This window comes from Eptesicus fuscus, chromosome 14 (genome assembly GCF_027574615.1).
Source record: "Eptesicus fuscus isolate TK198812 chromosome 14, DD_ASM_mEF_20220401, whole genome shotgun sequence".
NCBI lineage: Eukaryota > Metazoa > Chordata > Mammalia > Chiroptera > Vespertilionidae > Eptesicus > Eptesicus fuscus.
The window spans coordinates 37,357,139-37,376,578 of NC_072486.1; the positions used below are offsets into that span (position 1 = coordinate 37,357,139).

General features: G+C 35.5%; 1 protein-coding gene across 2 annotated transcripts in view; it reads left to right on the plus strand.

Moving 5' to 3' along the window:
* MAGI2 (membrane associated guanylate kinase, WW and PDZ domain containing 2) overlaps positions 1-19,440 on the plus strand; it is a 1,197,465-nt gene that overhangs the window by 321,441 nt on the left and 856,584 nt on the right. For both annotated transcript variants that reach the window (XM_054725983.1, XM_054725982.1), the window contains exon 2: positions 6,136-6,252. In XM_054725983.1, the coding sequence (XP_054581958.1) occupies positions 6,136-6,252 (117 nt within the window). The remainder of the gene's footprint in view (positions 1-6,135; positions 6,253-19,440) is intronic.

A 19,440-nucleotide genomic window follows, 5' to 3' on the forward strand; every position in this document is an offset into this window, starting at 1 on the left:
TCCTGGATAATTCAGAAAATAAAAATATATCAAAGGGAGATGATCCATGGCTTTATTTCTTTTGGGTTATAACTAACTTGTGGTCTATGATTATAATCTACTAGAGGCCCAGTGCACGAAAACTCCGGGACCCTCAGGATATTTCCAACTGAGGGCTTAGGCCCGCTCTCTGGGGGATCAGGACTAAGCTGGCAGTCAGACATCCCTCTGGCAGCCCGGGAACCCTCAGGGGCTATCCAACTAATGGCTTAGGCCTGCAGGGAGCGGGCTTAAGCCATTAGTTGGACATCCCAAGCGCTGCCACGGAGGCAGGAGAGGCTCCCGCCACCGTCGCTGCGTTGGCCAGCCATGAGCCAGCTTCTGGCTGAGCAGTGCTCCCCCTGTGGAAGTGCACTGACCACCAGGGGGCAGCTCCTGTGTTGAGTATCTGTCCCCTGGTGGTCAGTGCACGTCATAGAGACTGATCGTTCCTGGTCGTTCTGCCGTTAGGGTCAATTTGCATATTACCCTTTTATTATATAGGATATATATAAAAGCCTAAGCAACCACCAACTGTTCGACCATTCGCCCAGTAGCTATGACACGCAATGACAACCAGGGGGCAGATGCTCTGACAAGTAGAGGAGGGAGCCTAATTCCCTGTGGAATTGGCCATGAGTTAGGTTGCTGCTGGGGCACTGTTGGCCCCAAATATGCTTCACCTGCATCCCAGACCCAGAGAGGAGGGAGCCAGATTCCTTGCGAAATCTGCCGTGGGTTAAGTTGGTGCTGGGGGGAAGGTGAGAAGAGATTAACCAAAGATCTTATATGCATACTAGAGGCCCAGTGCAGGGATTTGTGCACCAGTGGGGTCCCTTGGCCTGGACTTCAGGGATCAGGTTGAAACAAGCACAGTGAACGGATTTGTGCGCCAGGGGGTTCCCTCGGCCTGACCTGTGGGGATCAGGCCTAAACCCACTCTCTGACATCCTCTGAGGGGTCCCAGATTGCAAGAGGACGCAGGCCAGGCTGAGGGACTCCCACCAGTGCCCAAATCCGTGCACTGGGCCTCTAGTTAACTAATAAAGTAATTTGGTTGTCTGATTACAAAAAAAAAATTTTCCAAATTATAAAACATATTTGGTACGTGCTTTAAATGGAAATACAGAATTTATATCTAATGGAGACCTTATTGTGTCTGTACCTACTCTTATAGACTGCTTATTGCCCCTTCCTATATGTTTAAATCCTAGGAGGCGGGGGCTTTGGGAAGTAGTTAGCTCATGAGAGTGGAGCTCTCATGAATGGGATATGTACCCTTATATGCAGAAACACTAGAGAGATGAGTTCTCTTCCAAACATGTGAGGACACAAGGAGAAGATAGCCATCTGCAAACCAGGACTGTGAGAAATAAATATTTGTTGTTTAAGCCACCTAGCTTAATATTTTTATTTTAATTGGCAAAGTGAGGGCAGGGAAGATTGGCTAAATATCTGACCATATTTATACAGAATGAGCAAGATATAGCCACTCAAAAAAGGAAATCAAAGTGATGTTACCAAAAGAAGATAGTATGGGATTAAGCAGAGAAATGGGTAGAAAAGATAAAGCACAAACAACCAAAAATCAAATGCTTGCTTCAGCAGCTTGTTGAGTATGAATAGAGAAAAACTGAGGTAAAGAGAAGAAAAAATAAATAAGGTCAATAGAATGTTAGAGTAGCCTAATTTGGCTGAATAAGTGACATCAGAATGAGCCAGACTTTGGCTTGCTGATCATCTCCACCTTTCCCTTTCTACACACCCTCCACCATCCCAATCAGTAAACTATTCTCCCCACTTTACATTAAGTTTATAAGGTGCATGTCATTCCAGGAGCTGTTGGGAGGGGAAGGTTGAGCCAATGTTCATGCTCATGAGTGAGGTATGGGGTTTCTCTTGCCAGCTACTAGCAATCAGATCCTTGGCACAAACATTATAGCCCCTGATGTATTTCTCCCTCAACCTTAGGGATTGTCTCATTTTAGCTACAAGGTTAAGACTAGCAATTTTTCTTAAGGAATATACCAAGGAGATTCTGTTCATATGATCCAAGCAGCATTTGTCTCTGCTTCCTCAGTCTGAGCATTCAGGTACCGGAGGGGACAAAGCAATTCTACTGCAGATATTTTAAGAAAACTATTGAAAGTGCAGATATTTAAGAAAACCATTTCAAGTGGTAATATGTAGATTTTCTCCCCAAATAATTCATCGGAGTTGATTCCCTCATGCTTTTCACAATCCCCCCCATCTTTGCTTTGAACCCAGTGCCAAATAATTTGAGCGAGTTTCAGTTTCCTCGTTTGTAATATGAAGAATTTGATTTAACTTCTCTCCTAAGGGTTCTTTTAAAGTTATACTTTGATGTCAGGTTGAAAGCTTGTTTGTGGTCATCCTGAGAAAGGAAGACTGCTTTAGGCTCTGAAGTTTCATCTCAAATGGGTGATGTTCTTCAGAAGCAGACTCATAGGGTTCAAATCTTTCCCAGATCTCTTATTGACAAATGAGTGATTTTAGAAGGTGTTATATCTTTTAATCTATTGTCTTTGTAAAATAAAGATAATTAAGTTTTTCACTGTTAAGTAAAATAATTCAATAACTATTTAAAAATAATAGTAAGTAAAAACCACTGAATTTTTGTTGAGAAGATGAGTACACAGGTAAGGGACAATGGACTTGATGGTGCTATGCTTGATGGAAGGATTCATGTGGACATCCTATAAGCTACCAGATTTAGATAGCAATAACAAATGACAAAAACTTTACCAACAAACAATAACAATAAAATTAAAAATTACAACTATGGTAAATAAGGTAGCAACTTATTTATTTTAATAATAGATAACATTTATTGAATACTATGTAGAATCTTCTGTTTTAGCTTATTTTAAAATATTAACTTATATACTTGAAATAGGTATTCTTGAGACTCAGATTCTATTTTTAGCTCACTCATTGTCCACTATCTGTTGCTTAATTTTTCTCTAAGTAAAATTCACAATTAAGAAAAAACATTCTTTTAAATGTGTATATACATATTGTATATACATATGTAAAACATTTTTATAGACACATATATCTATTGGGATCATGTACAGATGCAAATGACAGAAACTCATAATAGTTTTAGAAAATGAGTATACACTTTTTCTTCATATAACAAGATTTATTAAGGTAAATATTTGCTGATATTATTTTAGCTGCTCACTGAAACCATCAAGGACCCAGGCTGTTTCTAACTTTACCTCCAATATCCTGAGTATGTTGGATTTTTCCTGTGCAAGTCACTCCAGAATATGGCTAATATATCTCAGATACCAAATCTAGTTCAATGAATAAAAAAATCCCCTCTTTCTGTGTTAGGTCTCAATGGCCAGAACATAGATATCAGACACTGTAAGGACAGCTAAGAAAGTGGGGAGCAAGATTGTATAATTGTTTCAGACCACCATGATCCATGTCCTGGGGCTAAGTATGTTTGGACTTGAAATTAAATCATGGTTCTCAATAAAAAAGAATAGAGGAAAGAATATTGGGTAGGCAACTAGCAGAATGTGCAATAAAGATAGTGGGTAAATAAAATGGACTTACTTGAAAGATGCTGTGATAAATTGTGATTGACAACAGAGTATTTATGAAATATGAGGCAGGAAAAGTCCTTCCAAAACAAATTCAGTAATTTGTGACAATTCATTTTAATTGATGAAAAAAATTTCTATCAGTTTCATAAGCTGCAACAGGTTCTTTCATAGGGGAATAAAGATATTGACATGGTCAAATCAATAGATTAAGAGATCAAAGATATATTAAAGTCACTGAATGAATAGATAGTCTTTGGTTGTTTTTTTTTTTTCTTTACATCGATAAATCTTGAGAGGGCTGATGTGGTATATTTGTAGTAGCAGAAATGTTTTTAAACTGATAATATACATATTGTCAGGAACAATAATCCTGAACTACACGTGTGAGCTTATCCATGTTACATACATTAGGACAGGGGCTTAATCACAAGGAACAACAACAGCCTGTAATTATTGGAATCGAGAGTCCCTTTAGGTGAATGATTCTTTGCCTTAGTGGACAGACTACATCTGTTGTTCTATTGTTAGCCTATTCTTTGGCTGCCAGAAAGCACCTCATCACTTGGCATGTCCCACATATTAGACAGTAAGAAAGATAGAGTGCAGTTGCTGAAGGACCTGTAGATTTAGAACTTGGCAGAGAACAGTCAGGCATGATACTTGCTCCGTAGCTATAATGAACTAGCAAGGATAAGCAAGTTCGACTGACCAGAAAAGAACAAGGGAGAAAAACAGAATTTCAGGATTTCTAATTATCAACTATTTCAGGGCATTTGAAGATGTAAATGCTACTTAATTGTTGATATGAGTGATGGTAGTTTTGAGTGACTTCCATTTCTGACTGCTCTGCTGCTTGACTAAATTTGGAAAATTGTTTGTGCAAGCATTCTGGATGTAATATCTATATGCACCCATGAGCAATATGTTTTCCTTTGGTGTAACTTGTTTTTCACTGTTACGTTATTTTGGGTGGAAAAATAAATTAAGACTATTTGCTGAAATATATGAGAAACACTGTTTGGAGAGTAAGAATTTTGATAGTAAATTTAGTTAAAAATTGTATTTCTTATGGCATCTTACTGAGGCTGTACCAGCAGATTAAGAGGCAACTAAAACAATGGATTTGGAAACTCCATAAATGTTGCCATTTGCAAATATATTAACTACTGTTTGAGTAAAAAGTGTTTGTATCCATATATGCACACCCATTTAATGTTACCTTTATGTGGTCATAGTGGTGCAAATAGATTGATGAACTGTAATTTCAATATTCAAAAGGATTTGAAGAGAATATGATTTTTGTGACTATTACAGATTTTCTGTTTCTTCTATCATTAATTCTTTGTCTTGACTCAACTACCCAAATATGTTTGAAAATTAAAGGTTTTAATAATTCTTACTTATATTTTTATAGACATTTTGATTTAGAATTCACTTTCAAGTATAAGAATAAAAAGAGCCTTAGATAATTCTTCATAATTTCATACAGTTATCTTTAAATATTTATCTTTAAATTAATCTTGGCCTCACCCAGGTGGCTTAGTTGGTTGGAGAGTTGTCCCTTACACCCAAAATGTTGTGGGTTCAATTCCTGGTCAGGGCACATACCTAGATTATGGGTTCCATCCCAAGATAGGTCACATATGGAAGGCAACTGATTGATGTTTCTCTCTCAAATCAATGTTTCTCTCTCCCTTCTTCTCTCTCTAAAATCAATAAACGTATCCTTGGGTGAGGATTAAAAAAATTCATCTTGGGTAAACCCACAGTATTAGCTTGCTTACCTATAGTCAACTTATTTTTCATTAGATTATAATAGCAAATATTAGATTATAATAGCAAATAGACTCAAAATCATTTCTATAATAATAACATAATACTTATAATAAAATCTTGATTTCTAGTTATAAACATCTGCACATTTTATAGGACAGATAAATCAATTTGATTTTATAAAGGAAATAAAACATTAATATTTGTGTAGTTTTTTAACTTTTTATATTATCACACTTATCTTAATCCATAGTAACTTTAAATAAAAATCTTGTCAAACTTTGAAGATATATTAAGTGAAATAAGCCAGTCACAAAAGAGAAATATTATGTGATTCTACTCACATGAGATATCTTCAGTCAAATTCATAGAGACAGAAAAGTAGTGTAGTGCTTACCAGAGGCTAGAGGAAAGGAAAAATGTGAAATAGGAAAAAAAAGTCTTGTTGGCTATTCAATAAGATATACTATGGCATTTCAGTATTAGCTCAGGAGTATTACATACATTCTGCCTTCATTCTACATGAAAAATAAATTAAAGAATGCATGTAACATACCAAGCACACACCTGGTAGACAATTATTATCTCAGTAAATGTTATATTTCTATTATTACAGCAGTAAATGTCTTAGAAGGTCAAAAGAGCAATGTGAAATGATGCATCTTTTAAATAGGTTCATGTGTATACTAGTATTTATAACAGAATCAGATTACAAGTTAAAATATTTTTCAACATCCTTTATTAAGAAACTCTATTATTCTAGGAGGAATTGTTGATAAGGATCTTCGTCACTACCTCAACTTACGATTTCAGAAGGGTTCTGTGGACCACGAACTTCAGCAAATCATTCGTGACAACCTCTACCTCCGCACAGTGCCATGTGAGTATAACGGGCGATTTTATTTTTATACCCATTGTTTCAAAGAAAAGTTAAATCACACTGATTTTTATGGTAGACATTTGGGGCATGAAACTTATTTGAGATATGGAAGTTTTAAATGCAAAAGCTTATCATTGCAATTGTGTGTTTCATGATGAAGTTGTAGCCAGAAGAGACTTTTGATTTTTAAGCTATAAAACCTAACTTACTTCTCCAGTTAATATTGAGAAATATGAATTCTAGTCCAGGATGTTGGTGATTCAGAATGACTCATGATTGGGGTAGAACTCCACACCAGGAAATGTAAATTGAATTTATTAGCTGATATCGCTATTTTGTGAATAGACTCTGCACAGTAACTCCCAGCCTCGTCTCTGGTTTATAACAGGGGAATCTCATAAATGAAAAGGAAATTGTACATCGGAAAGTGAAGTTAATGTCCTGTAACTCTTAGAAAGTGATGATGTTGAGTGTTGAAACCTATAGAAATCCACAATAATCCCTGATTATGAACAGGTGCACTTCAAAAGAGAGGAGTTGGTAAAATGATGAAACTTACAAATCAACTTCTTAGTACCTGTTTCAGCTCATTTGATAATTTTCTATAACTTTGTGACAATTCAAGAATTTTTCAAGGTAGGTCCTAGATAGCTAGATATCAAAATCTACTTCCTCACGGTAGAGTCCAGAATTTCCAGAGACTTTTCAGTATCTCCAGAAATTCAGATTGGTGGGTGTTGTGTATATTCCTTTTGTTTCAGTTCTGCTCTAAACAAACTCAAAGCTATGGGCTCTGAAAGGTATATATTTAAAAAAGAAAAACTTGGCTAAGATAAATAAAACAAATTAAATCTATTTTTTTTTTCTGGGATAGAAGTACCAGATCATGTAAAAGGTATAGATCATGGATGATCATACTGAAATGCTGATAACAAACAGAGAGTGAAATGAATAATTCAGCACCCAGCCCTTTTCACCTACACACATTTTAGGAAGATGGACTCTTGCCATTGTTAGCATTGACTGTTCATTAAAATAGATATGCCAGGGCACCACTACAAATAGTCCTAATTGAGAATGCTTATTGATTGACATTTTGTCACTGTGTGTTAGTTAAGTGAATAGACCTTTGGCCTTTTACTTTAAAACTAGAAGTTGAGAAAAGTGCACTCTTAAATTTGTAAGTTTGGCATTAGAGTGATGGGCAGAGGAAGATGGATTAATGTAAGTGACTGAACTATTTATAAGGTAACGGTGGACTCATTTTCAAAGCTGTGATGTTGTCAGTGCAGCCGTGTAAATTTATCTTTTGTGACATGAAAGAAAGGAGATATGAAATACCAAATAAAGAATCCGGGCACTTTATTATGTTTAAAAGCTGAGAGAAATAGATAAGAGGCTGACATTCAGGAATTCTTGTAGTCATTGCTAAGGCGATGACATAAATAGGTCTTAATTGAATATGAAGATAATAGCAGTAAATTTCACATTAGTTAATTAGCTTCTTAAATAAGTCATCTCTCTTTAGATACCAAAGAAATACTCTGAAGGAAAAATAAATATCAGGGTAAAATAACTAGGCTTATATGAGTAAACATAGAGTTTCATGGTGTGATTTTAGTACAAGGTTATAAATTCAATTAGAAATCGGTGAATAGCTCCTATAAAAGGAGATGATTAGAAACTCAATGAATCTGAATATTATACTCATACAATTATTCTTTTAATTTGTAGCTGCCACTCCTAATAGACAATTCTAATACAACATTTACTAACAATGATCTTAACTTGGCATAAAAGTAAAAAAAAAAATCTAAGATAGACATGATTCTGATTTATATTATCTACAATCACTTTTTTACTGATTGGACCTAAGCAGTCCACTATCTTTACTCAATATATCTTTTAATGAAATGTTCAAACACTTCCAGAGACTGTGCAGCGAAAATGTGTCAGGAGTGTGAAAAATCCTGTCATAATTTAGAAACTTAAAAGTGTATTCCGCATATATATATTGGCCTTGGGTATGTCGTGACATTTCTTACATAGTCTCTTGTCAAAAAAGTCCGATTGGTTTTCATGTGTACCTAGCACCATAAAAGGAAAACGTTATGGAAGAGCTTGTCACTACTCTTATTTAATCTACGCTCTGTTTAACCTACTGATGGCAATAAGAATGAGTCTCAGATAACTCAATGGAAACAAAACTAGTCAACTTGTAACTATGTGAGGTTGGTTTAAATTTCTTAAAAGGAAGACCCAACCGAGTAATTCTGCTCACTACCACCACCAACTACAACTAGGAAGAAAGGAGCAATGTCTTAGGGCTCGGTGATTTTCTTGGTCTCTAGTGAGTAAGAAAGAGTTCTGGGATGAGGGCTCCAGAGACTCCCTCCCCTCACACACAGCATGTGCACTCAACCCATTTTAGTTGTGGACAGCTCGACTCCTCTACCCGCTTCTGAAGGAAGTCTGGACCTGGCTGCTGGCTGATTTCTGTTCTAAACATGGGAGGGAGGTGGACAGTCCATGTTTCTACTAGGCCTTAACTGTAGATAATACTAAATTTCATTAATCTTTTCAGCACATAAACAAGCATTGGCTATACTTGGCCATTTCACTTGTTTCCCTAGAACATTATCTCAAACCTTATTCTTCAAAATCATTGTTTTTAAAGCTGTGTCTCTAGGAAAGAAGGTGGGACTTGGTCACAGATAGAATTGTTGAACATATGATGAAGATGCGTGCACACACATGCACACATAAGGGCTCTCATGATATCAGTTTGTCATTCTTTCAAATTGAATCATAAGGAAAAGATTCCTTAGGAACTGAGTCTTTGGATCTTGATATTTTCTGTAGATTAGTTAGTTGCATAATTTAAACCATTAAGACCTAAATTTGTACATAAATGTGTGCCTTTTAGCTGCTAACTGTACAATTTATAGGGTTATAAACAGTCTTAAGATCCTGGTGTTCTAAAGTGAACGTTAGTTTTTTAAATAAATACAGTAAATAATTTTTTTACTATTAGATTTCAGGCTATATAGAATTTTTATGTAATAGAACTTTAAGGAAAATGAGTAAATAATGGTGAGACAAAACTGTTGTAATCTGGAATATGATAAAGATTAACCAGGAAAGATATACATATATGTATAAAAGACTCAACATACTTCAGAATATCCATCAAATGGGATTTCAATTACCTTGAAAGTACACAAAAGACAAATTCAGAAGCACTAAATTAGCATTTATATAGAGTTTGCATGACATTATTTTATCATAATATATGAGATATACAAAGTTAAGGCAGCCTGTATATGTTGTCTTTTTTATAATATAAATTCAAAAGTTTATCAGGGAAATTTGTGGAATTAATACAGAAGACTATTGTATTAATTTTCAAATGGATAAGAGTAAATATTGACTTTATTTTGGTTTTAATATTTTACTGAGCAAAATGATTGCATATAGTTAACTCTTGAGAAAATAAAAATTGATTCAATTGAATATGCTTCTTAAATATGAGAAAAAATAATCACTTTCACCTATTTATGAAGTTCTAGAACTTTCTATCCTTAACATTTATTACAGATACAAATTAATTTTTGAGGCAGAATGATCACTGCCACATATTTTAGATACTTTTCTGCCATCATGCCAGATGACATGAGGAAGGATTTCAATGACCAATTTTTAAAGTTTCAAAATGAAATGGAAGGTAGTTAAAATTAAACTTTTCTCCCAAGACCATACTTTGTCATTTAGTGAGATGGTTTTATTGGGAAATACTTTAAATTTATTTGAAGACAAAAGAAATACCAATGTATACCAAGTAAAAGACAAAAATCAATAAAACAAAAGGCCTGAAACTGTTGCATAAAGTGTGAATAAAATGAGAAACATAGATTTAAGATATGCAAGAAATTACTTTTATGAAAGAGCCAATTGAGATGTAACTCACAATGATGTTTCTACATATTTAATAACTTTCAGTTAGTATAACTCTGCTATATTATAAAAAAGCATTCTCAAGAATTAGATTGTAAGTTTTCTAATATATTTTTTAAATTTCTCTATTATACTAAACTATTTTTCATGGAGAAGCAAATAGAAGCAATAAAGTTATAGGAACCATCTCCTTTTAAGATGCGTAGTTACCAACGCTCCAAAAGGTACAGCTATGTAAAGGGTCAATATTTCTTTTCTCTAATTATATAATCCTCCATAGGACTATGGTGAGAGAGGACTATAGAAGAGAATCTGGTGACCACATATCTATTAAAAAGTATTAAATTAAAATTAAAGTAGAACTTCTTGGTATACTACATGAGGAAAGATAAATTTAATTTTTAAGCAGAAAATCAGTACATTTAACTATTATTAAATATGTAATATTAAATAAGGTAATATGTGTTTATGGACATGAATGAGTCTTTCCAATTACTGGTAATTTTCATCATAAATGTACATTTATAAGCATGTGATAAGTAGGTAGAGTGGCATAAACCTGTGGATTATAATACTCAAAAATTATCTTTCTTTAATGAATGAAATTTTCTGAGTTGAAGGTGATCAATAACGTGATTAAATATTCAGAGTATCTTCAAGCAATATTGGCCTATGTGCTGGGATGGTAGGTTGAACACAGGTAGACATGCAGGCATAAGACTAGATATAACAAATCCAATTGAGTTTTAAAAACAAAAATAAACAAACAAAAGACACAAATCCAAACTAACATATTACAACTGTCTATTGACATCTGTTAACCTTAACTTTGTTGTTTTGCTTCAAGTAAGAATCATCAATTTAGAAGTTGTTTTTTTTAAGTTGCATTAGAGTGCTTCACAATTATTTCAGAAGCAAAATGACACATGTTTTTATTCTTTGATAATGAATTTATTTTTTTCTAAAATAGCCTGATTATATGAGGTGCTAAGTGTTAACTATAAGGATTTTAGAGAATAGATATGTTGTTAGCATTGTGGGCCAAACAAGAAGGACATCTATGAACAAATGAAGCTAAATTTCTTCGGAAATATATAAACTCCTATGGGAAGCTAGACCAAAAGAAAAATTTCAAAAGCTTCTGAGCAGTAGCAAATACTTTAAAGGATTTTACTTGTTTACTCATTAATATGCCTGCTTGGTATATTTATTTAAAATATGTTGTTACTTAATAGAAGGCTGTATTAGTTTTACCCTCCCTCTGTTATCACTAAGAATAGTAAGATCTAGTTTCATGTCATAAATGTGAAAGTACAATAGACTTTTTTTCTTTTTTCATTGAACAAAATGAATGCATCTTTCTTGGTCAGTAACATTCGTTGGTTTGGTGGACGGAGAAAAATAGCTTCAAATGTTGCTTAAGATGGAAAGGCAATGTACATTAGAAGTGATTGTATTGATTTAACCATTTGACACCACAGGGCACTGGTACTAGAATAAAGGAGTATACCTGGCACAAAAGAAAAGCAAAAACCACCAACAGTGAACAACTTATTGATGTTTCAAGCCACATAAAATTCCCTTTGCCCTGACTTCATCAGCTTTTTGTGTGGTTGTGACCCCAATCTTTCTGCTTTTTTTCCCCCTCCCCTTTGGGTATTTCTCTTTCCTCTTCATACAAAAAGACTTTCCATAGGAAAACTGGGTTTGTGGACTACAGATGGAGTAGGCAGATGGTATATACACTCATGGGTTTCAATGGTTTTAGCAGCTGGCCCAGGCAAAAATTTGAGATAAGTGCCTGAAGCCATCTTTTTTCAACAGAAAAGCCAGTAATCAGATTCAATAGAAGGTAGCTCACCTTCCAGAGGTTCCAGAATCTGCTCCCTGAAGACTTCAAAACTGTAGTCCAGTGGGACGTAAGAAGGCTAACACATCGCATAATACATCACTGCACTTTTTTAATAGAAAGAATTAGGACTCTGTAGGGTTCAGACCTACTCAAGTTTCCAAACTCTTTTGATTAGTATGTAAGCTGTTGGATTATTATGTAGCTGAAGGAAACCTGTAGGCAGATGGTATTGGGAACTCTAAGGAACTCTAGGGCTGCAGATTTGTAGTAGAGCACTCAATTTCTGATTCAAATGCACCTGGTCGATAGAACAATAAAAAAGGAATAGTAATTGTGGTTACTGGTATTCTGTTGCTTAGTGCACTATTCAGAGTTATTTACACATTGCAATTTAGGATTGCTATAGCATGGTGAGCGGCCATGACCCTGGGGTTTACCTATTTGACAACATGGTGCTGTGGAAAGAGCGCTCATTTAAGAACAGAGAGCCATTTGGTTTGGATTAGGTCTTGCCTTTGGGACTAAGGGGAGGGATGGGGAGGAATAAAATGAACTCTAACCGTTTTTTCTGCTCTAAAGTGATGTAGTTTTCTGATTCTGCTGGCTTGTTTTCTTTATTTTATCGTTTTTCAAATCAGTTAATCAAACTGGCTTAAATTATTCTGAGTATGGAATGTCCTTGATATTGAGTAGGTGTAAACAACTATGGGAACTGAAGATATATCAAATACAGCAGACACTTCAGGGAAAAATAAAGAGCTGGGTTTAAATTAAGTGCAGTTCTGGGTATAACCAGCCAAGCATGTACTTTCATATTTTTTTATAAATGTCAGGTTAAGGATGCCATCATAATTCTGATGTTCCTTGAAATCTGCCTTCACTATTCATGAAATTCTGAAATATGGTCCAGTCTTAGTAAGTGGATGGAAAAATAAACATAATGAGAAATATAAAGCTTTTAAAATTGTTTTCCTCCTTTGGAATGTGTAATGAGTTGAGATATGACATAAAGACTCTGAAGCATGATGTTTATTGTTATGAAAATGTGATTGTAATCTTTGTGATAAGATGTTTAACACAAAATATAGTGTTTTGTAATGTTGAACTTTAATAAATATCATTTATGCAGGTGAATGACCCTGGGTGGGTGCCCAAATGAAACTAGCTAATCGAAGGTGAAATCAGTGCTCAATCAGGATAGTCAGAAGGCAGTTTAGGAGAGTCAGTATGGTTTCTTATGCAGGACAGTTAAGAGGCAAGACTAATATAAGATTGACAGTCAATTCAATTAAAAAATACACATAGATTCTGCTTTCTTCGGCAAGTCAGAAATTTAGAATTGGATCAATTCCCCAATAACTTCCCAGTTTCTATTCCGAGATCTGTTATCTTTCCTACTTACAGAAATGTTGCTTTTTATGAACACAAAATCAGCAAATATTTGCACAAGCTCTGCTGGAGTAGAAATGAGAGCTCAACTGAGAACTCCACTCCAACCTGCTGATCAACAAAACCCTTTTGTATGCATAAATGATAACTCCTTAATCAGGGGTCCTCAAACTTTTTAAACAGGGGGCCAGTTCACTGTCCCTCAGGTCATTGGAGGGCCAGACTATAGTTTAAAAAAAAAAACTATGAACAAATCCTATGCACATTGCACATATCTTATTTTGAAGTAAAAAAACAAAACGGCAAAAACAGCCGCATGTGGCCCGCGGGCCGTAGTTTGAGGACGCCTGCCTTAACTTGTCCTCCCCCCAAAAAAAAAAAAAAAAGAAGACTGAATTGGGTAGCTAATGCCAAGATTATATATATACATATATAATCGTTTCTCTCACATTTTTTGGCAGGAATTCAATTCCTTTTCTCCCTTTTTAAATTGTTTGACACAGAGGAAAATTGTAAAGATCAGTAATGGATGTGAATATTTGTGGGAAATTTGAAACTTCATGTGTTGAATTCCATCATGTGCTGAATCCAGTTCATCTTAGCATTGCCAGTGAAGGAAGGGTTATGATTTCCAAGCCAGGGCCAGTTTTAGGTACATAACTCCATGAACATCAACCAGAACAATTTTTAAATTGCAGCAAATGCTGTTTACTAAATACTTCCTATGTGAAAGAAATCTTTTTCATACATTACCTCATTGAATCCTCATAGCATCCCTATAAGATATAGTGAGTTTCAGTTCCACCATTGAAGACATATGGAGAAACTAAGCTCTGAGGGTAAATGATGAACTGGACACCATGCAGTAAGTTGGTGGAGTAACAGGGGTTCCAGCCCAGGTGGATCTGGCTTCCAGTCCACACTCTACATGAGAAAAACTCTCTAGTGGAAGCTCTAGGGCACGGGTCCTCAAACTATGGCCCACGGGCCACACGCGGCCCGCTGAGGACATTTATCCGGCCCACCGGGTGTTTTTGCCGCCGCTGCCTGTCCTGCTTTAGCAGCCGACTTAGCAGTGTGCATAGGGATTTGTTCATAGTTTTTTGTTTTTTTTTTGTTTTTTTAACTATAGTCCGGCCCTCCAACAGTCTGAGGGACAGTGAACTGGCCCCCTGTTTAAAAAGTTTGAGGACCCCTGGTCTAGGGAGTCAAGAACACCATAAAGGTTTTTCCCACAAGGTTCAGAGATACTATTAGGGTACAAAAGGAGGAAAAGCAAATAACTCTGCAGGCTGACAGACTACCTAGTGAGCATGAATGATACAGGCTGATAGGCTCTCTGATGAGCATGGAGTACCATCAATGGAAGAGACCTTTTTTTTTTTTTACCAAGCCAATGTGGACAGTTTCCCACAATTAAAAAAGGAATGTGTGAGTAATTATTAGGAAAGTTTTCAAGGGAATGTCTATTGATTGGCTAGCTTTAAATCAGTTATTTTCTTCTTTATATGATCTTCTTGACTACTCATTAATCAATCAAGTAACTAATTATCTTTAACGTATCATTGCCAGAAATACTGGAATATAAAATATATCAGGAGGAGAAAGTAAAATTTTAATTGATAAACCTATTATTCCAATAATTAAAACTTTTACCTTGTTATAGGAAGAGAACTACACTATCTAAAAGCTTTCTTTCATTTCTAAACTTGCTTATGAAAACTTATTTCATCTCAGCTCTAGTAGACCTTCTAACTGCATTTCACTTTCTGAATCATAATCTAAATCTAAAATTCTAAAAAATATAAAGCTCTGGAAACAGGTATTTATAGAAATTCTCAGTTCCTCACCTTGGTATTTTATAAAAATATTATTTTTTCCAATCAGTGTGAGAGTGACAGAGGTAAAGGAAAAGGGAATGAATTAACATTTACCAAATAGCTACATTCAAGGACTATAATTATGTCATTGCATTTTCAATTCTCTGAGGAATATGTCATAGTTCCTAATATTCAGACCAAGAAACTTTAGCTGAGAGAGGTTAAGAATCCTTCCCCAGACCACAGCTACTTGACAAGGGACTCAAGTATCTAGGTGTGTCTGATGCCAAGACCCATTTTTTGAATATATTATGTTATCTCCTTAGTTATCATATCTCTGATGTCCCAATAGTTATGAACAATTTTTGGGAAGCCCCAGGACATAGAAGACTGCTTGGATATATATATCTACATTTTTAATTTAATATTCCTATACATTAATAGAAGTCATGAAAATGGATAATGAATTATATTATACCACCAACACACTCATCCCACAACTGCTCTACAGGAGTCCCTCTGGTATTTTTCAAGGGCTCCAAAAAGACCAAGGGCAATAGGTGATTGCTATTATTCAGAAGTGGCATGCCCTCTTCCTGTTCTTCTCTGAAAGTAACCAGGACTATTTACGTCAGAATAACATTTTAGTGGGGAAAATGGCCCTTTTCCTGCTGTGGAGAAGCACCACTTTCCCATCTCGGTATTACTTGTGCTCTACTAACTGCTGTTACTGTGGCCAGTAGAGTGACAGATCCCCAGATCCCAAATCCTCCAACTGGCTCTCTGGTGACACACTTGGCACAACTTGCCTGATCCCTTCTCCAGGAACATGTGGAAATTAAATGTCCAAATGTCCCTTCCCAGCTCACATATCCTCCCAGGATTCTGGATAAATGCCCCAATTATGACTCAATGTATTTAGGTCAATATATACCTTTGATATAGGGTGTCCAAAACCATTAAGGAACCAATGAGTAGACAGTCCAGCTTCCTCCTCTTTTTGTTGCTTTCAGTGTAAAAGAATTCTTTGGTTGGTTTTCCATTCCATAAAGCAAAACAGTATGTAATGTGTCATTCAGGGTTCAGCCTAGGAAATAAAACCATACCAGGTACTTGAGGAGGAAGAGATTTAGGACATTAGTTGTTTAGAAACTGCTGAAAAATGTAGACAAGAGGTTTGCAGAACAAGTCCTCAAGAGGAACACTCAAATGACACAGAACTGCCCTACCAGGGTAACTGCTACCTCTGAAGCCTGCAGCTATGATTCACAAAGCCAGAACTGAGTTTACAACTGTGGTTACAATCATCACAGTTGCCTCTTGACACTTAAGAATCTGGAGAATGGGCAGTAGAACTGTTCTGCAGAAACCACCACATCTCCAAGAAAGAAAATATCACTTCTAGGCATCATTCATTTTTATAATAAAAAATAGGCATAAAGTATCAGTGTAGTAAAATTATTACTTTTTAAACACTGTTCTAACTTTTATATTCCTTGTTGATGCGATGGATTTATACTCAAATACTAACAATATAAAGAATTTTTATCAGCTATTAGTGAAAATATTTACAGTGCATTTTTAAGTAAGGTTTTTACTTTTTCTACTCAAGCTCCTAATAATTCATTTATAGCAGGGGTGGAAAAACTATTTTTTCTGCCCAGCAATGTTTTTCTTTCACATCAATGTTTCTCTCGCATGCACGCTCTTCCCCGCCCCCTCTTTCCCCCTTCTTCTCTCTCTAAAAAAATCGATGAACATATCCTTGGGTGAGGATTTAAAGAAAAAGTTGCTGCACACCAAAAGAAACTGACAACAAAACAAAAAGGCAACTAACAGAATGAAAGATGATATTAGTAAGCAACAGCTCTAACAAAGGGTTAATACCCAAAATATAAAATAACTCATAAAACTCAACACAGTTATGTAAAATATACCATAGTGAATATAGTCACTAATATTGTAATAATTATGTATGGTGTCAGATGGGTACTAGATTTATCAGTGATAACTTATATAATGTGTAATCACTGGGTTGTACACCTTAAATTAATATAATATTGTATGTTAACTATAATTGAGAAATTTAAAAAAATATTTAAAGTAAAAAACCAAAACTTGGATTCTTTATTCTAGAGATTTATCCTTACTCAAGTTCAAATCTAGTAAACAAATATTATTTTTCTAATTTTTACCATGAATAAACAAAATATATACAAGTAATGAAGGTAAAATAACTACCCTGTCAAAGTTAAGAAGACTTTTGAATATGATTAATTTTTAGTAGACTGAGTTCATCTAACAATAATCAATCAATGGTAGGACTTGACTAAGATATAGACCAAGAAAAACTGAACTTAATTGAGCAATATAAACCCAGTTTTGCAAACTCTGTTCATACCTGCTGTAATATATATTCACACTTCAGATTTCTTATGAGTTGGTAAAAGAATAAGAAGAAAGAAAGAAGAAATAAGAATGAAAGAAAGAAAGTCATGACAATCCCTGAAGAACAATGTATTGGTAAACTTAGTCATATTTACTACCTAGAGACACATTTTTTTGACCCTAGAATAAATCTGCATTTTCCAGAATCTCTGAACAATTACTCTATGACTTCTTCAGTGGAAATCTGGTAATAAATAAAGTCCAAAGTAGTTAGCATCTATTGTGATAGTCCATCCCTGCTTATATTTCCAGGAAGCCTAGAGTTATACCAGGCACATGGTCTATTGGTCCATGAATGCTCTCTTCATTATTAAGAAGGAGGGAAATGAGACTCAGCAAGTTAAGTCACTAGCTTAGGATTATTAACTTACTAGAAGCCCAGTGCATGGATTTGTGCACATTGAAAGGAAATTAATTAGAAGGTGGCCAGCGGGGTGGGACTGGGTGGGAAGGGCCAGACATGTCCTGGAGCCAACCTTCCACAGTCCCTCCCTGACCCGCTGCACCTGGAGTGGTGCCAGGGCTTGAAGGGCATCTGCAGAGTGAGTGGGGTCCCTCTAGCAGGTGTGGTCCCTAGGCCTGGCCTGTGGGAATCGAGCCAAACCTGGCAGTCTGACACCCCCTGAGGAGTCCCAGAGTGGGAGAGGGCATTGTGCAAAGTTGCTGTCACTCAGCAGCTCCTGCATTGAACATCTTACCCCTGGTGGTCAGTGCACATCATAGCTACTAGTCGAAGTATCTGCCCCTTAATGGTCATTGCACATCATAGCTATTGGTTGGATGGTCAAATGGTCAGACAGTCACTTAGGCTTTTATATCTATAATAATAAAAGCATAATATGCTAATTAGACCAGACATCACTCCAGACATCCTTCCAGACAACCTTTTGGATGAAGTTGGGGCTGTGAAGGAAGCCTGGGTCCTGGGTGCTAGAGGGAAGCTGGTGCTGGCAGCCAGGGAAAGAAGGCCTACTCTTGCACGAATTTCATGCATTGGGCCTCTAGGATATAGAAAATTGACAGAGCCAGAGTTGAACTTTAGACAGTTTTTTTCTCTTGACAAAAATACTTATACATTAGGTCCTTGGGTTACATCAGAGATCCATTCCTACGGTGCGATGTAACATGATTTTCGCTGTAAGTTGGAACCCACCTACATAAGCACCTATGTCACTCACATGGAGCACATACACAGTAGTAATGAAGTGAAACAGTAAAAAAAAATTTAAAAGAAAGATAACAATTCCTGACCTTTACTTGTGGTAAATAAATAATAAAAAACATAAAGCATATATATACGTATGTCGAAATAATGGAACTTTTTTTAATAAATACTGTAAATGGGAGATGGCGACATAACCACAAAATGACATACATCGAGTCCAACATAACCCGAGGACTGCCTCTATTGTTAATAATACATATGTGTTTAAATAGCTAGTTTATCTGTGACTCAGTTTCTCATTTGTAATATGGAGACAAAACAGTTCTGACCTCATAAAAATATTGTGAAAATTAAATGAATTAATATGGTCAGAAAAGTGCATTGCATAAATTAAATGTTCAATAACTTTGGTTATTACTATAAAGATCTCTATAAGGACTGGTTAAAGAACAAACTTGTATTTTAGAAAGATGGATGTAATAATAGTTGTCAGTACTTATGAATATAGTGAATTGTTGTCAAGTACTTGGAAAGGAAAAAAAAACATTACTATGTTGCTA